Below are 22,306 nucleotides of genomic sequence, written 5' to 3' on the forward strand. Positions count from 1 at the left end.
ATATTTACATTTTTCTAATATTTTAATCAAGCAAGCTGCCGTGAATGCTATTTCTTGAGATAATAAAACATCATTTAAAACTCAAAGCTGTGTTAATGGACAAACTGTCTATGGTGAATAGCCTATACAACTTTCATCACATTCATATTACAGTCACAAATGCTTTCTTTTTGTTTTTGTAGGTCTGGATCAGCAAACACAATAAATATAACTCCATGGCCCACATATTTATTGCAGGACAAAAATATCACAGTGGCTGGTTGGTTGGTTCTTTAAGCTACCACTAGCAAATAATCTTTGATGCTTTACAGTTTTATGCTTAGAATGAAGTTTTACCGGACTTGTTAATTCCTCTGTACAACAACATTTATTACATTTGTGGCTTATAAACAAGAGTGATTTTGTTGAGTAGTAGAGACAATTTACAAGTAGGATGAAGACATACGTTAATGGTATATATGTGGTATATGTACACAGGTTCACTGCTGTTACAATAGCATTCAATTTGTGGTCAAAACTCACTCTTTTATCGCAATAGGACATTTCATGTTCTTCATTTGCTAGCCAGAATTTTCAGCACAATTTAAAATGGAAGACAACATGGTGAAATCCTTTACAAGATTCCATCTGTCCAATTGTCAAATTTCAATGTTGACCACAGTAAGCCCTGGCAGACAGGGGAAATTGGCAGTCAGATTATTTCGACCTGAACAATCATGGCTAGACAGGAGCATCGCCCACGCTCCCTGTGTGTGTAAATTCTTCATGCCCCGATGGCTTTTCATCCTCCTGGGAAGTTGTCATCTTCCGCCAACGCTGGTCAAGTAAAGAGAGTTACATCAGTCTCGGATTAGTATTAAATGCTAAACAGTTATTCTTGAAGGTGAGTTCTGAGATGAAAGTTGGGTGGGCCAAAACGTACTAATAAATAACAATAACAATAATGCTTAGCTGTTATATACATGTTTTTAATTAAATTAAAAGCAGAGAAAACAAAATGTTTCAAACTAAGTTTATCAGCTTCATAGATTTCGTCAATGGCTTGAGGCCAAACCCATTTTTTTCTGTTTCTTACTGAATGCAGTCCAAATAACTCCTGCCTTCCTGCACCATATCTCTCAACTCTCATCTGTACTATTTATTTTGAGTACTGTGTCCGTTTCTCCCTCATCACCAGTTCCAGACAGCAGGGAATAGACATTAAAAACAGAGAAAACAGTGAGACGTGTATATGGAAGTTTGTACCTGTTTGATGCTGCCCTTGGTGGTGCAGAACATGTAGATGACATATCCCGGGACCAGTATCATGGAAGACAAAGCCATGAACCAGCCGATCACTTGGCCCCACAGCGGGTACACATACTTCCCCAAGGTCAGAGGGGTCATCTCAATGGCACTGAAGGTAAACACCCCCTAAAATATCCAATTATGTTATATAATCAGTTTTAAAAAGGCTACAGAATGAGATAAGCAAGCAAGTTATGTAAAATCATTGTTTGACAAGCAGTTTTTAGTTTTATTTTATGGACCTGTATCACACTTAAACAGACCATTTATACAGTTTTTTTTACACAGTTATTTGTAACCTTGATGTCTTAAAAAGAGTCTACAGCAATGCTAGTGCTGTAATGCTAGCTAACAATAGCGAGCTGAATGCTAATGCCGGCACGCTAACATGCTCACAATAACAACGCTATCATGCTAATATGTAGGTTAGCAAGTAAAATGTTTACCGAGCTCACAATCTTACTTTAGTGTGTTAGAATGCTAATGGTTAAAATTTGCTGGGGCTGAATGTCATTTTCAGGTATCTGCTCTTAAATGATACTGGACCATTTAAAAGCAGATGGTGGGGGCATAAATAGCAAGACAATTCAAGACCTATGTGGTGGACCAACTGGCTAAATGCGTTCACTTTTCAACCAAATTTTGTTTTAAGTTAACTTGAACATCATCAAATCAGTGCTTCGAGGGAGTAAGATGCGCTTAATTTCCATCAATAGGCAATTGCTTCCTTGAACAGTACAATTCATTTATCACTACAGTCACTTTATTGAAGATAGAGATATTGCCATGATTTCCCTGAGGGCCTAGTCCACAAGCTAAAGTACAAATCACCGCAGAGGAAACCAATACAACGACCAATGCAATGTCATCAATTCTCTACCTATTGGCACCTGCTGTAGCTACTTGGGTTGGAAGATCTCCATGAGGGAGAAGGAAGCACAAAGTAGAGTTCGACGTTGAAAATCGCATATTATGGAGGGTTAAATCAATAATCATTTCCCGCCTACCAGGCAGATCATGGGAGTGAAGAACATCCAGCAGAGCTTCCACCAGCCACATGGCCTATAGCCGATCATGTCCTCAATGTTCTTATAAAACCTTTCAGCTCCTGTGGCGTAAAGAGAAGAGGACAAAGAAGACATGTGCGTGTTAATGTTGAGATAATAGCTACAAGAAAGCTTATGGGGCGAAAGAGAAGGAAAGCTGATTGGACAGGGAGTCTTATCAGAAAGTGGAGCAGATTAATGTAATTTCCTGTTGGACAGCTATATAGGAAATCTACATAACTCATTCATTTGGTGACTTGGCACACTATAGTCCTTTCTATCCAGACCGTCTCAACTTTTTACAGCTGTGGTTATATTTGATTTCACAGTGTTTACAACGGTCAAAGCGTGGACAGTATTAGATAGATTTCCTACCATAAAACCAGGATATGGAAACAGTTTCGAAGAAGACGAGGAAGAGAAGACACATCCCACTGGCGGAGTAGTAATCAAACAGCTTGAACACGTACAAACCACCCTGGGAGAATTCAACACAGACACACACAGACACACCTATCTGCTTCAGAGGCTGAATATTAATATCCCTCTCTTTATTGAATAAAATATGCAGGATGAATGTACACCGCAGGTTGTTGCAAGATCGTTTTTGCATTATGTAAAATGCAGGAGGAGGCTCTTTTCTCTAATGTCAGAAACAAATGTTCATGTGTGTATTGGGTTTTAAGACAAGCACCTTATAATACCTACTCATACCTACACACGTCATGCAGTGATAGTTAACCGCAGTGGATTAAAACAGAACTACATGGTTAAGTCCTCTAAACATTTTTTAATATTTGAGGGCATTTAATATACAGAGGTGCACACAACACTACCTGTGTGATGTTGGAGAAGCCGATGATGAAGGAGATGAAGCAGACAATGAGGATGAACACCTTCTTCCTCTTCCTCAGCAGCAGGGGATATTCATCCATCAGCGCTGTGATGAAGCCTTCAACTGTGCAGAACTAATAAATAACATTAACAGACATGGGTCAAAATGGACTGTAGATTTATATTAACAGCATACTCGATTAACTCTCGTACCGTACCGTACTCGTACCGATTTAGCGTTGCACTCCTACAACATTGCCAGACAACGGGCAGTTAAAACAAAAGATGGAGTAGAACCAGAGATATTGTATTTTTTTATTTTATGCATTCCTCTTACCCACAATGCAATACAACCACTGACAGTTCAGAAAGATATTCAGGAAAGATATTCAGGTGTCGCACTTGAGTCCAAGTGCGTTGGAAGGGGGTGGGGGACAATGAAGAAGGAGATAGAAGAAGATGTACTTTATGTGTATATATATTTAAGTAATAATTAATAATTAAGTAAGGTTTTTACAGGTACACACAGCATGCTTGAGTTATGTATATCAAGTATGCTGTGTAAACCTCTAAAGCATTTTGTTTCCTTTACAGATACCTGATGCTTTCTGATAAATGGTGTATTTTGGGTCCCGTGCTTTCATATCTTATGTTTGTCCAATGCTCAAATCCATCCATCAAACAAAACAGATAGTTCAAAATTGTATACAATCATATAATTTAAAATCCCTAACCCCAACAGAAAGTAGAACCAACTAAAGCAGTGAGCTGTCAGACCCCCCCCCACCCACCCCCCACCCCTCCCCCAATCAACATGTAACATGTATTTCTGTCAACCGCTTATCCTGCGTACAGGGTCGCGGGGGCTGGAGCCAATCCCAGCTGCCATCGGGCAAAAGGCAGGGTACAGCCTGGACAGGTCGCCAATACATCGCAGGGCCACACAACCAGTCACACTCACACCTAAGGACAATTTAGGGTCACCGATCAAACTAGATGGGCTGCAAGTCTTGAAAATGGTTGGATGGTGGGAGGAAACCAGAGCACCCACGCAGACACAGGGATAACATGCAAACTGGGGCAACTGGGATTTCTTTTTCTTTTCTTTTTTTTTTTCCTGCCCAGCAGCTTGGTATAGAGTATGATGAGCTGGATACCATATTGTGCAAGACAGATTTTACTTTAACAAGAGAGTATTAATATACTCCTTTGTCTGTTTTATTATTTATTTAATTATGTATTGATTTGTCACTGGGCCGGACAGGGGGTCAGACACGGGGATGGGGGGGGGGCACAAACAGACAGCACAGAGAAAGAACAAGACCTGTAAGAGAAGGGGGAAAGGGGGATGGAAGGTGAGGACAACAGGGAAAAGCAGTGGGAAACACTAATTGCAAAAAGCAGAGAAACCTGCAATAGAACAGAGAGGGGGGTTTGGGGAGGAGAAAAACAACAAACAAACAAACAAACAATAAAAATAATAATAATAGTAAAAGACACCCAGCCGAACAGCAGGAATAAACAGCTGACATAGTAAGACAACTAAGAGAAAAATGAAAACAAGAAACAGTCACGCACACTAAATAAGCAACACAGCACAGCCACGAGAGCTGGAATAATAACAATTCATTTAAAGTAAGTAAAATGGCTGTAATAAATAATAATTTAATTTTAAGTAACTGAAAGAAAAGCATCAGGAATAATTCTACCAGGGACAACCTAAATTTGTTTGTGTCTACGTGTGAGACTGTGTGTGTCTGTGTGCGTGTGGGTGAATGTGTCTGTGTGTGTGTGTGTGTGTGTGTGTGTGTGTGTGTACGTGTGTACGCATAAGCCTGTTAAAGAATGTAGTTGTTAGTGAGAGTGGGGCGCCACGACTGTGCCACACCTACCCCAGCAACTGGCAGGTAAGAACCCCAGTAGCCAATAGGGGTGGGAGAAAGAAAAACAATAATAAATGAATAAAAAAAACAAATTCTCAGATGCACCGCGATGCAAACGCGGAAGACCCCAACCCAACCAACAGACGCCCAAAAAAAAAAGGCCTATGTGTAATATGATATATATTTATATATTTGGAAAACGGACTGTAGCCTAATTAACATGACTTACTGCCAACTTAGTTATAAAATGAAGACAATTTTGTAATTATCCTTATGACTCTGCATTAGGCCTATTTTACTTGCTGAGTAGGCCTACCAACCAATCCACTCTTTTTTACCTGTTTAAATAGCTTTAAATGGCCAATACAACTCATAAAATAGTATTAGTAGTAATAGTAGTATTTCACTTGCCAGAAAATGACTGAAGCCTTTTGTTATTGACTGAAAGATTATTTCTGCCCTGAAATTAGTTGATTTCATTCAGAAGAGTTATATTTGACAGATTATAGCTCACCTAGTAGCTACTTTTTACCTCTTAAAATACCTTTAAATGGCCAGTACAACCCATAAAATGCAGTAGGCTATTTCACTTGCCAGAAAGTGATTGAAGAGACTGGGCAATACAGCTCCAGCAGACGGCAATCAGTTTTCGGTGGACGATCACTTTTCGGCACTACACCGACTAATAAAAGCAACCGGGATTTGAACCTGCGACCTTCATGCAGTGAGGCTACAGTGCTATCCACCAGAACACCATGCCACCCATGTTCAAATCTGTTTAATGTTATTATTAATATTGTATTATTAATCAGTAATTTTAGTACAATAAAAGTTTGTTAAGTTTGGAGTTTCAGCCCTGAGTCGTGTCTACCATTATATATTTCAAGCTGAATAGTTACTGCTGGGTTTTGGTATTTTCATTTACAGGACACTATGATCATAATCATTCTTAATGAATAATTTACTTCAATTATACATTAGTTTTTGTTGGTGCTTCAGAGTGATGAATGCCTTTATGGACAATTAAGGACAAAGGGTGAGACAAAAAATCTAATAAATAATATAATCTGTTCAGCAGCGGTTAAAGTGTAAGCTACTTGTACCTGACTGTCCAGGCCCAGCATCAGCAGCATGGAGAAGAAGAGGATGGCCCACAGAGAGGACATGGGCAGCTGGGTGACGGCTTGAGGATAAGCCAAAAACGCCAGACCTGGACCTAAATGTCACACAGAAGACACACCATTTATATGCTTTATCCTATGATATTATACTGTAGCCTACTGAAATTTATGAGCATCAACATATTTACATAGGAAAACATAAGAAACAGGACAGAAACAGCCCCATACTATTTACTTTGTTTTTCTTTTTGAATTTGAGTCGCATTGGTTCAGTCTGACCCCAACATTTGAGGACATATCCAAGGCTGCCAAATAAGTTCACTTAAATGTGCAGCGAAGGAGTGAAAGCCTGTCAATTTGTCTGAGAAGGCTTGTTCTATGCAATGATCAAATATAAAAACCTGTCTCAAGTTTTAAGAACCTTTCCCTGCTGTTTCTGAAGATGGCTATTGGTGTGTTTTATTTGCTTGAAATGCTTTAGGGATCGGAAAATAATCACTATGACTACTTACCTTTAAAAGGCATGATTTCTATTACCATCAAGACAGAAAAAGATTGACATCTTTTCACCCATTTAATAGGCCATGGTAATTCAAAGAAACATTTGAAATACTGAAAAAACTTTTAGGCTACAAAGCAGAATCAATACAATTAAAAAGTTAAGAATCAAAGTTCAACTGGTGAAACATGTTGTGGCTTCACGCTCTTCGACGAAAACTCACAGATAGCAGAAGTTGTCATCATATATGCCTTTACATTGTAAAGCGAAACTTTGAAGTTGATCAGATTAATTATCTAGGAGAAGTTTGTTAAAATATGGAATCTATAAAATGTCAAAAATGAGCATTAAAAGTTCCTTTTGGGTTTAGGGAACCCCTCTCAGAAGCTTTTATGTAGGTGTGGACATGAAAGATGTGCCACAAAAACCTTCTCTTTGGGCGGTGCCAACGAGCCATTTCGCTACGCCCATGCACCATATGACATGTAAATTTGTACCGCTCTTGAATATTGTGCACGGTTTCATGAGTTTTCAAGCATGTTTAGGCCACCAAAAATGTGATTATCATTATGTCAAATGGTTATTCCTTGCATTTCAATAGGGTCCTCACATGTTTCATGCTCTGGCCCTAATAAATATATAATAGTATAGTAGTAATACTTTGTCACATTCTGCCTGTCGGCTATGCTTAGTTTTGCTCTCTGTGAGTTTTGATTTTTGATCAGTTCAGTATCTGTTTTATAATATGCTGAGTTTTGGGTTTCAGTCCTGTCTGTCTGTTGTCTTGTATCCAGTATTCTTGGTGTGTGTTTGCATTTAGGTTTGGTCCTGTCTGTTTGTGTCTTGTGGAGTTGGTCTATGTTGTTCTGTCTTCTGCTTGTTCTCTGTGGTTGTTCTGGTCTGATCTGTCCTATATTTCGGTGCCTGCCTTAGTTCTTGTTCAGTTCTGTTCCTGTCTGATGTATTAGTTTCTGTACATCATCATCATCATTCCGTGCTTGGGTTCTGTCTGTTTGCTAGGTGTCAATTTATGTTCTCTGCCAGTTTCATTAATTAATCTGATTTTGATAATTCTGCTTTAGTCTATTCTTTCCTCATTATTATGTGTTTTTGTTGTTTGATTCTTAGCCTTTTTGCAACCTGTTAGTCTCAGTCTGTTGTCCCTGGGGTTGTTTGTAGCCTATCTGTATTGTTGGTGTTTCAGTCTGTGTTTCCAGTCATGTATCTTAGGTTTAGTTCTGTGTCTTAGTTAATGTCTGTATTTAGTGTTCAGTAACCTGTATTCTGTCTGTTACTCCAGAAGCCATCTGCCTGCCTGTCTCTATGTTTTCCCCGGCTGTACATATGTTTGGTGTTTCTGTTCAGTCCCCATCCGATCATTGTAGAGTGTATACGCTCTGTCATGTTATATGATGAGTGTTCTGGCTGTTGCTGTACTAACATTTCTGTACTTTGGATTTTGCCAGATTCCACTACCCGTGAGTTTTGTTCATGCCTTGTGTTTTGGATTAAAATCCCCTGAACTGTATGTCCGCTCTCCAGTGTCTTGCATTTGGGCTCTCTCCTGCTTTGCATTCACCAAACCATGACACATTTTTCTACAATGAGTACGTTTACTTTTATTACTATTATTACTTATTTACTGTACCTGATGCTGCTAATTCCTGGACAGGTTTCTTAGTGATATAGGACATGAAACCTACAATTGAGAAGATGACAAAGCCAGCAAACATGCTGGTGCAGGAGTTGATGCAGCACACTATAATGGAATCCCTGAAGAGAAAAAAACACACAACAACACAACGAACAGTTAGGATGAAAGAAGAAAAGACCATCAGCAATATCACACAGGATGTACCAGCTTGTGACTGTATGTTCCTACTTGTATACATCGTTGTTGTAACTGTTGTAGCTTCCCAGGGCGATGAGCGAGCCGAGGCCCAGTCCGTAGGAAAAAAATATTTGAGTTGCTGCATCCAGCCACACCTGTCAGATAACACGTGTGCTCATATTCAGTCTGTTTTGTCTACAAACATGCTTGTGTGATTGGTTGTGTGCAAACTGTCTACCTCAGACCGCGCGAGCTTTTGGAAGTCTGGGGTAATGTAGAAGCGAATCCCATCTATGGCCCCAGGCAGAGTGATCCCACGGAAGAACAAGATGAACAGCATGAAGTAGGGATAGGTGGCTGAGAAGTACACAACCTGAGAGAAAAAGAGAGAGAACCACCTCTTTCTGAGTATTTAACATAAACATAGATTTCTATTCTGTCAAAGCCAAAACACCTTATTTTATTTATCATAGAATTTAAAATGGAAGAAAGTCTGTCTTAAAATGGGCTTGGGATTTTTTTTAAGTTAATTAGAGTTGCAAACAACCCAAAGGCATTTCTCTCAAATAACTAATAAGTCAAAAAGAACTGCAAAAACGCTTGTTGCCAGAATGAACAGAGTGAAAAATGTCTCTACTAGCTACTAGAATATTTCCATTGCTTCTCGTTTCCAGAAGATCTTGCCAGAGCCTTTAGAATGTGGCCAGCAGTTCTGTAGCATAATGATTATGCTTAATTGGTAATGTCCGTCAAGGCCAGGGCCTCGGGGGAATTCATTTTTCTCACACACATTAAAATCCAATTATCACTGGCACTGAATGTGTAAATGTGTTTCTGCTCACATACATCGCTTCAGCTTGCTGTAATTTAAAAATCCCAGGCAGCCGGCAGAATGATTTTATTTCTTTTTTTCTTACTCTTTTCCCTATCATCCAGCAGTTTGGGATAAAATAATCACTTCTGAAACCGTTTCTATTCCTCCACCTGAGTGAAATGTTGAAAGAGAGCGGGGGTGTGGGCAGCAGTATGACAGCAGATATAAACAGTCGCCCTCTGAGAAGAATAAATACATACTAAGACATGTCCCTGTTGAATAAAAAAACCAAACAGAATTGAAATCTATTTTAGGTTGTTGCTCGACTCTATGGAGCTAATTAACACACCGTCTAAGCCCCGTTTTGATGTGAACTCATAATGTGACACTCTAAACAGAGATGGAGAAATTTACATAACCCCACTGAGCATCAGAAGCTCCTTCTCAGATCCCATGCAGATGGTACTCACAAGTATGCGGGATCACAATTGAGAGATAAACATAATGTAAAAAAGAGAGAATTAAGACAGACGCGTTCAAACAGCCATCACACTTTTCAATGGAATTTGCAAGTGAATACAAATAAGCAATGGAAGGGGATGGGCTTCAATAACAACCATTATTAGATGCTTGTCAGCACAACATTGATATCAATAAATAGTAATACGCAAATAGCCAAGGGGGAAAACAGCAAGGGTATTAATTATGTCCTTTCAACACATAGGATTAATTATGCATTACTCAAACCAGTGTAACCTTGCACATATAAATGATTTAACATGTCAAAGACTCAAGGATACGTAACAACTCAAATATAATATTAATAAAGTTCATATTTTAGTGCGTAATGGGCTTAGGGCTGGATATGGCCAAAAATGATATCACGATAAAAAGTTTCATATCTTTCGATATTGCTAATTATCACAATATATCAAATCGTTATTTCTTTTGAGTTCAATGAATGATTTATGCTCCTGAGTGAAAGCTGAAGACACCTGATGGTTAAGTGTGGTTTAAACTCTTCTTTATGGTCGACACTTCATGTCAAACAGTGGATCACTTCACATATCTGAGGTGGAACATTCAAAACAATTATGATAAAATCTTTGTCAACAAATATGCATGAGTAAAATTAAGTACAAGCTATTTTTCAGTCCTTTTTCCTCAAGAACATAAACATCTTAGTAAAAAATAAGTACTAATTTGTGTATTATTGAAATGAATAAAATCAAACATTTATTGAATATTTATTGATCATTTGTTATATTGTGATTGAAAATAAATATATCGCGATCATCTCGTACAGTCATTGATGCCAATGTGAATTTTGGGATCAATGGATCAACAGCCTGAGCAATGATTAATGAATTAATGAAGAGCAAAGAAAGGGAAAGAACAGAGAGAAACTTAAGCACAGAGTCTGACCTTCCCTGTCCACTCCACCCCTTTCCAGATTGAGAAATAGACAAGGATCCAGGCTAGTGCCAGAGAGCCCACTAAGGGCCAGCGTAGCTCTCCTGGTTCCTCCAGACCACTAGATAGCTGATGCATGTTACGCCTACAAGAACACACACACACATACACACAGAGACTGAATTCAGACACAGGTAAGCACAAATAGCTTCCAGAAATAGCTTCAGCACATACTTACACATTCTTGTTCGGGGAATCCTGATACACAGACACACACATACTGTAAGGCAGGAACTATCTCGTTGACTTACTCCCAGAACTCGGTGACAGCGCTGGTCAGGTTGGTGGTGTCTGTCAGACTGAAGTTGGAAAAACATTTCTCTGTGTTCCAGGGGTTATCACAGCTTTGCCAAGGCAGCTCCTGCACAGAAAAACATGTGCATAAACAAAATAGGCTCCAAAATCACAAAAATAGGCTGAATTTTTTTTCAGTTTTGCAAAAAAAAATTTGGGGCGCAAAATAATGTTGTGGGATTTATCAGATGTATCATTTTAATAAATACAAACAAGAGGCATTTCTGCTTTTCTTCACAGAAACAAAAAGAAACCTGTATTATGTGAATCCTTGACTCTCCACAGTCCCCCATTTTTAATGAACCATCCCTGTATTTGGCCTTCAGATAAAAACATTGTGAAAAATATTATGTTTTGATCCCTGCTTCTCAATCCTTCATTTTTCCCACCACAAGAGCATCGAGCACAATGCATGGTAAGTCTTTAAATTTCTTCCACCAGGCTTCTTTGAGCCGGGCGGTCATGCAGAGACACTGAAAAGGCGTGAGAGAAAAGCAGAGACAGAGAAAGAAAGGCCTTGTGGAGGTGGTAAACAGACATTACTTGATATACTTCCCATCCATATCTTAAAATACTTTTCCGATTTCATTTTCTGATTGAACATGCAATAACCGATAACTGATAAGCTGTAAACACAACCCTGACATAAGATCTTCTTAACAGAAGGTATTCTAGGTCATTGGTAGTAGGTGTTTATATATAAAGCAAATACAGAGCAGCAAAGACCTTTTTTTGGAGTTGTGTTTGTGTCCACCTGATGAAGGCAAGTCCAATATTCACTCTCCCTTTAGCTCTCAGAGCTAAAAGGAATTGGCTTTTTAGCTGCTAAATACTATGCTACATTTTCCAGCTAGTTGCTACTGAATTGTTGTAAATCAGTAAACAAGGATTCAAGATGGTTTTGTCTATTAATCACTTTATAACTTTGTCTATAAAATGTCAAAAACTGAGAGTGGAAAATAATGATCTCCCAGCTTGTTTGTCTAACCAACAAATAAAGCAAATCCTCACAATGACAAAGCTCAAACCAGCAAGTTTTAGACTTTTTTGCCTGAAAAATATATTTTTTTTGTTGAGGTTTGCTCCCTAATGATTGATTATATAACATACCGAACCGAAGGAGTTGAATAAGTAGTAGACTGCCCAGGCAATGATGATAATATAGTAGATGTTGAGCCAGAAGGACAGGACCACCGCAGCTAAACCAACACCTGAAGATGGAAGCAGCACAGACAATTTTTTTTATAGGTCAGCTAACTTGCAAAGTAAAATGTAATATAACATTGTGGGGGCAAAAAACATCAGAGTAGGCAACATGTTATAGTTCTAATCATCATCATCTTCATCGTTGATATTTTTCTATTTCCTGTTGTTTACTTGCCCTTGGCTGTGAGTATCAGTTGGCACAACACACTCCCTTTCACTGTTGCTGTCTGTGCTGGCAGAAGATAAAAATGTGCTTCACTTGAGCTCTGAGCACGGAGGCAGTGGTATAATTGCCACCACAAACCACTAGCTGCAAACAATACTTAAATGAAAAAAGTTGTCAACGAAACTCATTTCCATTTTGTTTTGTTTTTTACTGTTGTGTTTCTGCCCCTCTTTGGTTGCTTTGTATCCTTGTCATTTGAGTTTAAATATTTTTTGTAAGACTGCAGCAGGTGTGATGGCATGGAGAAGGAACCTGATATCAAGTGGAGTAAAAAACTGTTGAAAAGATCCCATTCGAATCCCAGTCAGTAAAGATAGATTTTGAATTGTCTGTCACCCAAAAAGAATTAATGCTAATAAATCAAATCTGAGAGGTAACTTAGTGCATATTCTTGGTGACATGCTGTCCTGTGCTTTGAATCCACATCCACTGAGGGGCACCATGTCAGTAGCTTAAATGACATGTGTAAATTTAAATGATATAACAACAGCTGTACATCAATCTCTCTCTACTTATATCCACATCTTACCTTTCATCATTGGGATGAGCTTCCACACCCCCAGCCCTCCCACTGAGGTGAACTGTCCCAGAGATGTCTCCAGGAAGAAGAGAGGTATCCCAGCAAACACCAAGGTCAAGAAGTATGGGATCAGAAAGGCCCCTGAAAGTTCACAAAGTAGATAAACAAAATATGTTTGGTAAGATGAAGAGTTTGTAGATATTGTAAAGTACTATCAGTAAGTTGTATCAGCAATACTATCATATATAGAGATGTCAGAGTAAATCATTTTAACATTGTGATGTAACTTAGATTGACAGCTCATAATGTAGAGACTGTATCTATCTATCAGATCTATCAGATCTGACAGGTGCACCGGAAGAGGCTGAAAGTTGACTGTTGAGAAGAGTTTAGAGGAAAGTGGAAGATTTCATATATGAACATGGCGTGGAAAGGTTTGGGGTTTGTGAGAGTAGAATAAGGTTAGCTTTTGTTTTGCAGTAGTAAGGAGCAGTAATAAAGGCAACAGGAGATTGATAGGCTCATGTGAAGGGCGTTAAGCTGCTGCAGACTGACCTCTCATCTAGGTTGGAAACTTTAAAGAAAGCAGAAAGGTTTAGGAAAGACAGACAGAAAAAGGAACAAGCCAGAGCAGCTTTTTCATAAAGATCCATATGAGCTTGCTATGGTATTATTTGGTGGGGAGAAAATTGCCACTCTAAAAGAGACTAAGAGGAAGTTAGAGGCTTACTTAGAAAAGATGCATACAGATAAAGATAGGGACGGAATGTTATTATCCATCATGATGGTGAAAATGGCTGGCCTTGAGCCACAGCTCAGCTGCTTCAAGTGGGAGCCCGCTACCCCGTCATCAAAGCATTAAAATGTGCAACAAACAATTACAACACAAAACACCATTCATAAGCTGAAATGTGTAGCCTACTCACACACATGCGTAGAGCAAGTTCTGCAATCCTACTGTAGGCCTATGTGTACAGCACTGCTTTTCATTGGACTCGTTTGGGGCCAAATTTCTTTTTAGTTTTGATACATTTGTATTTTTTTAAATACAAGTTTATATATAAATAGTCTTTTATCAGATTTACCTATTGTCCCAATTTCTATTTGTTCAGGTCAGTTATTAACTATAGGTAATATCTTATTGCTAGTAATAACCTGTGGAAATTGGCTGGGGCCAAGGGGCCGCTGCTGCAAATAATTGAGTGGCTCCTCCTCTAACACACGTTATCTCACTCCAAACTTTTGATAAAACTTGATAGCCCTGATACAACGTAAAGCATGCTGCAGAGTATCTGCTCAGTGCTTGGATGAGGATAAGTTTCGAGGATGCTTTAAAGGTGCACTAGGTCAGAGAATGGTGTGACAAGTTTTCTGATATAACTAGTAACTAGACTAGTGGAGCTAGATAAGCAGGGATGAAGGCTGGACTACCGGGCAGGCCATGGCATTAAGATGATACTGCCCATAAAACCAGTGGGACCAGCCACAGCAGTTTAGCAGATACAGTGTTGTTTTATCAGAGTATATGCCCTCTTAGTGATAAGTGTTTTATCAAATTTTCTTTAAACTGGCTGAAGGTCTTTTGGTTCTGTCAGTCTCAAAATAGCACTTACCTCCACCATTCTTGCCACACAGATAAGGGAACCTCCAGACATTTCCTAGGCCAATGGCATATCCCACACATGACAGCAGAAAATCAAACTTTCCCTTCCAACTTCCCCTGTCAGGTGGCTCTTCTTTTTTCTTATTTTCATCTGCAGCGGGCACCACAGGATCCAAGTCCTCAAAGGGGACTGCTTGTTTGACCTCTGTTGGAGAGTTTAAGTCCACTGTACTCTGCCCAGTCTTCCCCATTGTAGGACCACTACAGACCAGTGGGGTCAGGAAGTCACTTGGCCCTCACACCCTCTAATGGTGACGAATTAAAGTCTCTGTTCCTGTCCGGCTGAGTCTCTCACACTGGGTTTGACTCTTGACTCAGATTTAGGGAAATGTACGGACACTGAATGTGCAGAAAGGCTGTTGACAGAGGGAGAATACAACAGTTTTTACAGAGGTGATGAAAATGATCTATGGGCAATATTGAAAGCTTTTTTGTTGTTTCTGAAAGTGGAGTTGAATACCACTCAAATTAGAATTTACTGATGTTGAGGCACTTTAATGATCTTTTGTGGTCGTTTTATTAACTTGGGCAACTAAATAGCAGCTAAATTAAAGCTAATGACCACCATATAAATCAGTGAGAAAATATAAAAACCTAAAAGTGAAAATGAGTGCCTTTAAACGTTAAGTATTGCTCTTGAAACAGTAAAGTCGGTTACTCGGTAAGTGAGTCTCTAACCTAGCGTAATGTTAATTCAATTCAATTCAATTCAATTCAATTTTATTTATATAGCGCCAAATCACAACAACATTTATCTCACAGCGCTTTTCTTAAAAGAGCAGGTCTAGACCGTACTCTGTGATGTTATTTACAGAAGCCCAACAATTCCCACCAAGAGCAAGCACTAGGCGACAGAGGCAAGGAAAAACTTCCTTTTAAGAGGCAGAAACCTCGAGCAGAACCATGGCTCAGGGTGGGCGGCCATCTGCCTCAACTGGTTGGGGGTGAAGGAGAGAGAGAGAGAGAGCGAGAGAGAGAGAGAGAGGGAGGAACAGAGAGAGAGAGAGAGGAACAGAGAGAGAGAGGGATGGAAGGAGAGAGAGGGGAGGGAGGGATCGTAATGTTAATGATTATAATAACAATAATAACAATAGGACTAGTAACAATAGTTGTAGTAGAGGGTGTCGAGCAGGAACACGGGGGCAGCAGGTGACTCGCAACCACAGATCCAGACTCCACAGCTCCAGAACCAGAAACACCTGCAGGAAGTGATAGGAGGAGAGAGGAGAGGGACGAGAAAGCACAAGACTACCAGAAAGGGGAGAAGTTGAGTTAGTAACATGCATTAATGGGATGAGGTTGCGTAGAGAGGGAGAGAAAGAAGAGGAGAGAGGACCTCCTCTAATATATATAGGGCTTTATCAAAGAGGAAAGTCTTAAGCCTACTCTTAAATGTGGGGATGGTGTCTGCCTCCTGAACCCAAACTGGAACCTGGTTCCACAGGAGAGGAGCTTGATAGCTGAACGCTCTGGCTCCCATTCTACTTTTGGAGACTCTAGGAACCACAAGTAACCCTGCATTCTGGGAGCGAAGTGCTCTGGTGGGGTAGTAAAGTACTATGAGCTCTTTAAGATAAGATGGTGCCTGACCATTAAGAGCTTTGTAGGTAAGAAGAATGATTTTAAATTCTATTCTGGATTTTACTGGAAGCCAATGCAGAGAAGCTAAAACAGGAGAAATGTGATCTCTTTTCCTGGTTCCTGTCAGAACACGTGCTGCAGCATTCTGGATCAGCTGAAGAGTCTTAATGGACTTTTTCGAGCTGCCTGATAATAAGGAATGGCAGTAGTCCAGCCTAGAAGTAACAAATGCATGGACTAGTTTTTCTGCATCATTTTTAGACAGGATATTCCTGTTTTTTCGCAATATCATGTAGGTGAAAAAAGGCGATCCTTGAAATTTGCTTAATGTCAGACTTAAATGACATGTCCTGATCAAAGATAACTCCAAGATTCCTCACAGTGGTGCTGGTGCCATCAAGGGAAACTATTTCTTTAGATAATGTGTCACGGAGGTGCTTGGGCCCCAGAACAATAACTTCAGTTTTATCTGAGTTTAACATTAGAAAATTACATGTCATCCAGGTTTTAACATCCTGAAGGCACATTTGAAGTTTAGCTAACTGATTAGTTTCATCTGGCTTGATCGATAGATATAACTGAGTATCATCTGCATAACAATGAAAGCTTATGGAATATTTCCTGATAATATTGCCTAAAGGAAGCATATATAATGTGAACAGGATTGGTCCGAGGACAGATCGTTGAGGAACTCCATGACTAACTTTGGCGTGCATGGAGGATTCATCGTTAACATGTACAAACTGAAATCGATCTGATAAATAGGACTTAAACCAGCTTAGAGCGGTTCCTTTAGTGCCAATGAAATGTTCCAGTCTCTGCAATAGGATCTGATGGTCAATGGTATCAAATGCAGCACTAAGATCTAGTAAAACCAGTATAGAGACAAGTCCTTTGTCTGATGCAATAAGGAGGTCATTAGTAATTTTCACCAGTGCTGTCTCTGTGCTATGATGAACTCTAAATCCTGACTGAAAATCCTCAAATAAACTATTGCTCTGTAGAAAGTCACACAGCTGTTTAGCAACTGCTTTCTCCAGGACCTTAGAGAGAAATGGAAGGTTAGATATAGGTCTATAGTTGGCTAAAACATCCGGATCATGTTTGGGCTTTTTCAGAAGAGGTTTAATTACAGCTACTTTAAAGTACTGTGGTACATAGCCTGTTGATAGAGATAGATTGATCATATCTAGTATAGAAGTGCTGACTAAGGATAAAACTTCTTTAAGCAACCTAGTCGGGATGGGGTCTAAGAGGCAGGTTGATGGTTTAGATGAAGAAATTATTGAAGTTAGTTGGTAAAGATTGAGGGAAGCTAAGCAGTCTAAACATATATCTGGCTTTACAGTTGTTTCTAAGGTTCCTGAGTTAAGAGATAAGTCGGTGCCAGTTGAGGGCAGGTCTTGGTGAATTTTGTTTCTAATAGTTAGAATTTTATCATTAAAGAAGGTCATGAAATCGTAACTACTGAGAGCTATGGGAATACTTGGCTCAATAGAGCTGTGACTCTCTGTCAGCCTGGCTACAGTGCTGGGGTTGTTCCTATTTTCCTCTATTAATGACAAGTAGTACGCTGCTCTGGCATTACGGAGGGCCTTCCTATAAGTTTTAAGACTATCCTGCCAAATTAAACAATTTTCCAGTTTGGAGGAATGCCAATTTCTCTCAAGTTTCAGTATTATACCATGGAGTTAACCGTCTTTGTTTTATTATTTTCTTTTTTAGAGGGGCTACAGAGTCGAGTGTCATTCGCAGCGAGCCTGCAGCACTATCAACAAGATGATCGATTTGGGAGGGACTGAAATTAGCATAGGAGTCCTCCGTTACTTTGTGACTTGATAATAAATTTAGAGCTGATGAATCGCATCCTTAAATTTAGCTACAGCACTATCAGACAGGAATCTTGTATAGAAATCTTTGCCCAATGGCGAGTAGTTCAGCAATACAAACTCAAAAGTTATCAAACAGTAGTCGGATAAAGAAGGATTCTGTAGGAACACTATTAAATGTTCAATTTCAATACCATATGCCAAAACAAGGTCGAGGGTGTGGTTAAAACAGTGAGTCGGTTCATGAACACTCTGAAAGAAGCCAATGGAATCTAACAGAGAAATAAACGCAGTACTGAAGCTGTCGTTCTCAACGTCCACATGAATATTAAAATCCCCTACAATAATAACTTTGTCCGTTTTAAGGACTAAAGTTGACAAAAACTCAAATTCAGATAAGAATTCAGAGTACGGACCAGGTGCTCGGTACACTATAACAAAAAGAATTGGTTGCAATGATTTCCAACTTGGGTGTGAAAGACTAAGAACAAGGCTTTCAAATGAGTTATAATTTAACTTAGGTTTAGAGCTGAATAGTACGAGTCGAAGATAGCTGCAACTCCACCTCCTCGTCCTGTGCCTTGAGGAATGTGAGTATTTATATGACTGGGAGGGGTGGATTCATTTAGGTTAACATATTCTCCATCACCCAGCCAGGTTTCAGTAAGACAAAATAAATCAATATCATAATCTGATATTAGTTCATTTACTAGTACACCTTTAGAAGAGAGAGATCTGATGTCCACATTTAATTTTCCTATTCGTTTGCGCTATTGCTCTTATGGTTTTAATTTTTATGAGGTTTTTATGCACAGCTCCTCTTCTGTTTACCTTTGATTTAAATCATTTCAATGGTCGGGGGGCAGACACCGTCTGCTTGGACTGCTGCTTTCCAAATACACAATTGTATTCCTTGATTGTTGTGTAAATATATCCATCCATCCATCCATCGTCAACCGCTTATCCTGCGTACAAGGTCGCGGGGTGTAAATATATTTGCCATCTTATTTTTATTTATCTCAAACCTTTGCAGAACCATGTGCTAGCTATATCTGGATGCAATAATGGTCAAATGGTTAAAACAGTCTCAACCTGGCTGTAAGCACAAAAAGCATTTTCTCAACCAGTATTGGGTGTAGGGCTGCAACTAACAAATATTTTGTTTATCAGATTAATCTGTCAGAGTTTTTTTTATTAGTGTCTGCCATGGCCAAATATTTGAAACAAATGCTGATCACAACTTCCCAAAGCCCAAGGTAACATTTTCAAAATATCTTATTTTGTTTAAACAAAAGTCCAAAACCCAAAGACATTCAGTTTAAAATGACACAAAACTGAGAAAATCAGCAAATCATTTCCATTAACTAATCAATTAATTGACTAATTAGAGGACTTTTTTGCGTCTTCAAATGGAGGTATAATTCTGGAATAACATCAACAATGCAATTGGTAGAGTTACTTTAAAAAATTCATATTTCTTATGTGCAGGTTTTGCGCTTATCACACAGGTTGAATAAGTTAAGAAGTTAAAATAAATCAGGGAAGCATTACAAAATAAAGGTTTTTATTTGATTTAAGGTGGTCTGTGTGGGTATGCCATCTCAAGCAAAAAAAAGCACAGAACAACAACCATTTGCCTTTCATCCTTGCAAACACTGCACCATGCATCTAAACCACAAAGATCTCACTATGCGCTGTCCACAAAAGAGGGATACAAAGTCTTGTCAACACTTCCTGTTCACATTATTGGTCACTCTGGTGAATTTAAATATATGAGTGGACATCTAGCTGTAATGTAAATGTGAATTTGTAATAATAATTAGGAAGTTATTCCTTGACTGTGGAATAATCCCCCATCTCATGTCTGGATGTCATCGTATGGTCAGATTAGGAAGTTGTTCATGATAGCAAATATTGACTGGGCTAGAAACTGTCCAAATCCAGAGATATTCTCTGCTCAACCCTGATATTTTTCAAGGAAATTTCACATCTTATTTTCACACACAGAGGAACTGGTTTCAAAAGCCTGCTGTACTTTATTATCTGTCTGATTCAGTGTGTTTTCTGTCTTTGCAAAGTGTTCAAATGTATATTCATGTTTAATTGCAATTTCTCATGATGAAACACATGATGCATCATTTATGCCTCCAAGCTTCTGATGATGTCGCTGAAAATAAGTATAGGCAAAATGTAATGGGAAAAGTTACAAGTAGTCAGACTAATGAGTTTAAAACAGTGACTGTGATGTTTAATTTAACCAGTATTGATCCAATACATTCTCTAATGATGTAAAATGAGTTATGTTACACACTGTGTAAAAAGCAATGAACTTCATACACATAATACTGTGAAATGATCAAAAATGTACTCTCCAATTGTTGTCTAGGTGACTACATGTATCTGCTTCAAAAACATACTAATAATACGAAACACATCAAAGATTCCCTTTGAGGATCCATTCAGTAAATGCTTTTTATGACGATATAAGACAACATTCTTTATTATGCCTTTTAATGCCAGAAAAGTTTTGTCTTTCTCAACAATTACAGCAATAACTATCAACAGAGTTTCATACAGTTAACAAATTCATATTGTTTTGTCAACGCTGCGATTCGGGGACAAACTACACAGTCACTGAACAAATTCAACTTAATAACTTACTGGATGACAGAGAGTTTGAAATGGAGAGGGAATGAGCTGAATCCTACCTCAGAAATTTCCAAGTCCTTTGTCAGGTCATCAGCTTCAGTTCTCTACACCGGCACCACAAAAGTCCTGCAACTTCAACTTAACATCCAAAGGAAAAATTATCATCTTTGTGTCAACTTTGCAAAGCTTCAATTCGGCTTTCAATGTATCCGCTTCCCTGAAAAGCCGTTTTTGATTTTGCAACTCTTTCCTGGATGCTGTATTTTGGAGGACCTGTGGCTGTTCCTGCTGCTGGTATCGAGTGGTTGATAATAAAGTTCGACCTGTGTGTCTGCTTTGATTACTGCTCAGTTCTAACTAGTGAGGCCCCGAGGCCATGGGGGATATGTCAATCGCCCAACTCTGGTGGGGAACTCTAGCAGCAGCAGCAGTGTGTGTTTGTGTTTTGTGCGTATGTGTTTGTTGCGATAGCCGAGGTCAGCTCTTGCCAACACCGTTACCATGGTATTTCCCAGCAGAGAAGGGCTGGATCAGTGACAGAGCTCGTGGAGTTTTGGAAAATAAAACGAGCAATGACTGCTGGCAAAGACCCTGGAAATGTATGACCATGAATGCGGTCATGCCACTATCAGACTCAACAATCAGCTCATAAATAATTCAGTCCAACATACTTATACACGGAGAGATAAAGGGCAATCAAAGACTGTCATCAGAGTCTGCTGCTGTGTGCCACGCTACTATCTGAACTATCTGCAATGTTTGCCTCTGGACGTCTACTTCATTTCAATAAACTCCAGCTCTGTCTTTAATTGCTGAAGGTGCCAAATAATTCCAGTTGGTGCCTCTAAGTGACATTCAAGCACGACTTTGCTTGCTTTGACTTTTCCTAACCTTTGCTGAACAACTGCAGCTGTGACAACGAGTTGCACTTAACTTTGAAATTCCCTTCATTTCCCAAGATAAAGTCAGCTGAGTGACACCAAACATCTCTGGTGACACTCAACCTGGATAACAAACAGTGAACAAGTGAAAATGATAAAACCATTGAAATGTTTGACTGAGACATGCTGAACATGATTCAGTAATCTCAGTTAAGTTTTCATGCATTAGTTAACATAAACTTTTGGTTAAAATTTATGTACAGTGGGTACGGAAAGTATTCAGACCCCTTTAAATTTTTCACTCTTTGTTTCATTGCAGCCATTTTCCAAAAATCAAAAAAGTTCATTTTATTTCTCAGTAATGTACACTCAGCACCCCATCTTGACAGAAAAAAACAGAAATGTAGAAGTTTTTGCAAATTTATTAAAAAAGAAAAACTGAAATATCACATGGTCATAAGTATTCAGACCCTTTGCCGTGACACTCATATTTAACTCGGGTGCTGTCTATTTCTTCTGATCATCCTTGAGATGGTTCTACACCTTCATTTGAGTCCAGCTGTGTGTGATCATACTGATTGGACTTGATTAGGAAAGCCACACACCTGTCTATATAAGACCTTACAGCTCACAGTGCATGTCAGAGCAAATGAGAATCATGAGGTCAAA

At 39.0% G+C, this 22,306-nt stretch overlaps 1 protein-coding gene across 1 annotated transcript; it reads right to left on the bottom strand.

The window, feature by feature from the left end:
• Positions 1 to 68: 68 nt before the first annotated feature.
• Positions 69 to 14,888, bottom strand: slc6a1l (solute carrier family 6 member 1, like). The gene is made up of 14 exons (XM_046071634.1): positions 14,648 to 14,888; positions 13,044 to 13,175; positions 12,193 to 12,293; positions 11,040 to 11,149; positions 10,741 to 10,873; positions 8,740 to 8,874; positions 8,553 to 8,656; positions 8,319 to 8,443; positions 6,154 to 6,266; positions 3,170 to 3,301; positions 2,709 to 2,811; positions 2,295 to 2,395; positions 1,246 to 1,413; positions 69 to 816 (listed from the first exon to the last, which is right to left on the bottom strand). Exons 1-14 carry the CDS (start codon positions 14,886 to 14,888, stop codon positions 721 to 723), a joined length of 1,794 nt encoding a protein of 597 aa, XP_045927590.1. The 3' UTR covers positions 69 to 720.
• Positions 14,889 to 22,306: the final 7,418 nt, after the last annotated feature.

The sequence above is a fragment of the Micropterus dolomieu genome, linkage group LG16 (assembly GCF_021292245.1).
Source record: "Micropterus dolomieu isolate WLL.071019.BEF.003 ecotype Adirondacks linkage group LG16, ASM2129224v1, whole genome shotgun sequence".
Lineage (NCBI taxonomy): Eukaryota > Metazoa > Chordata > Actinopteri > Centrarchiformes > Centrarchidae > Micropterus > Micropterus dolomieu.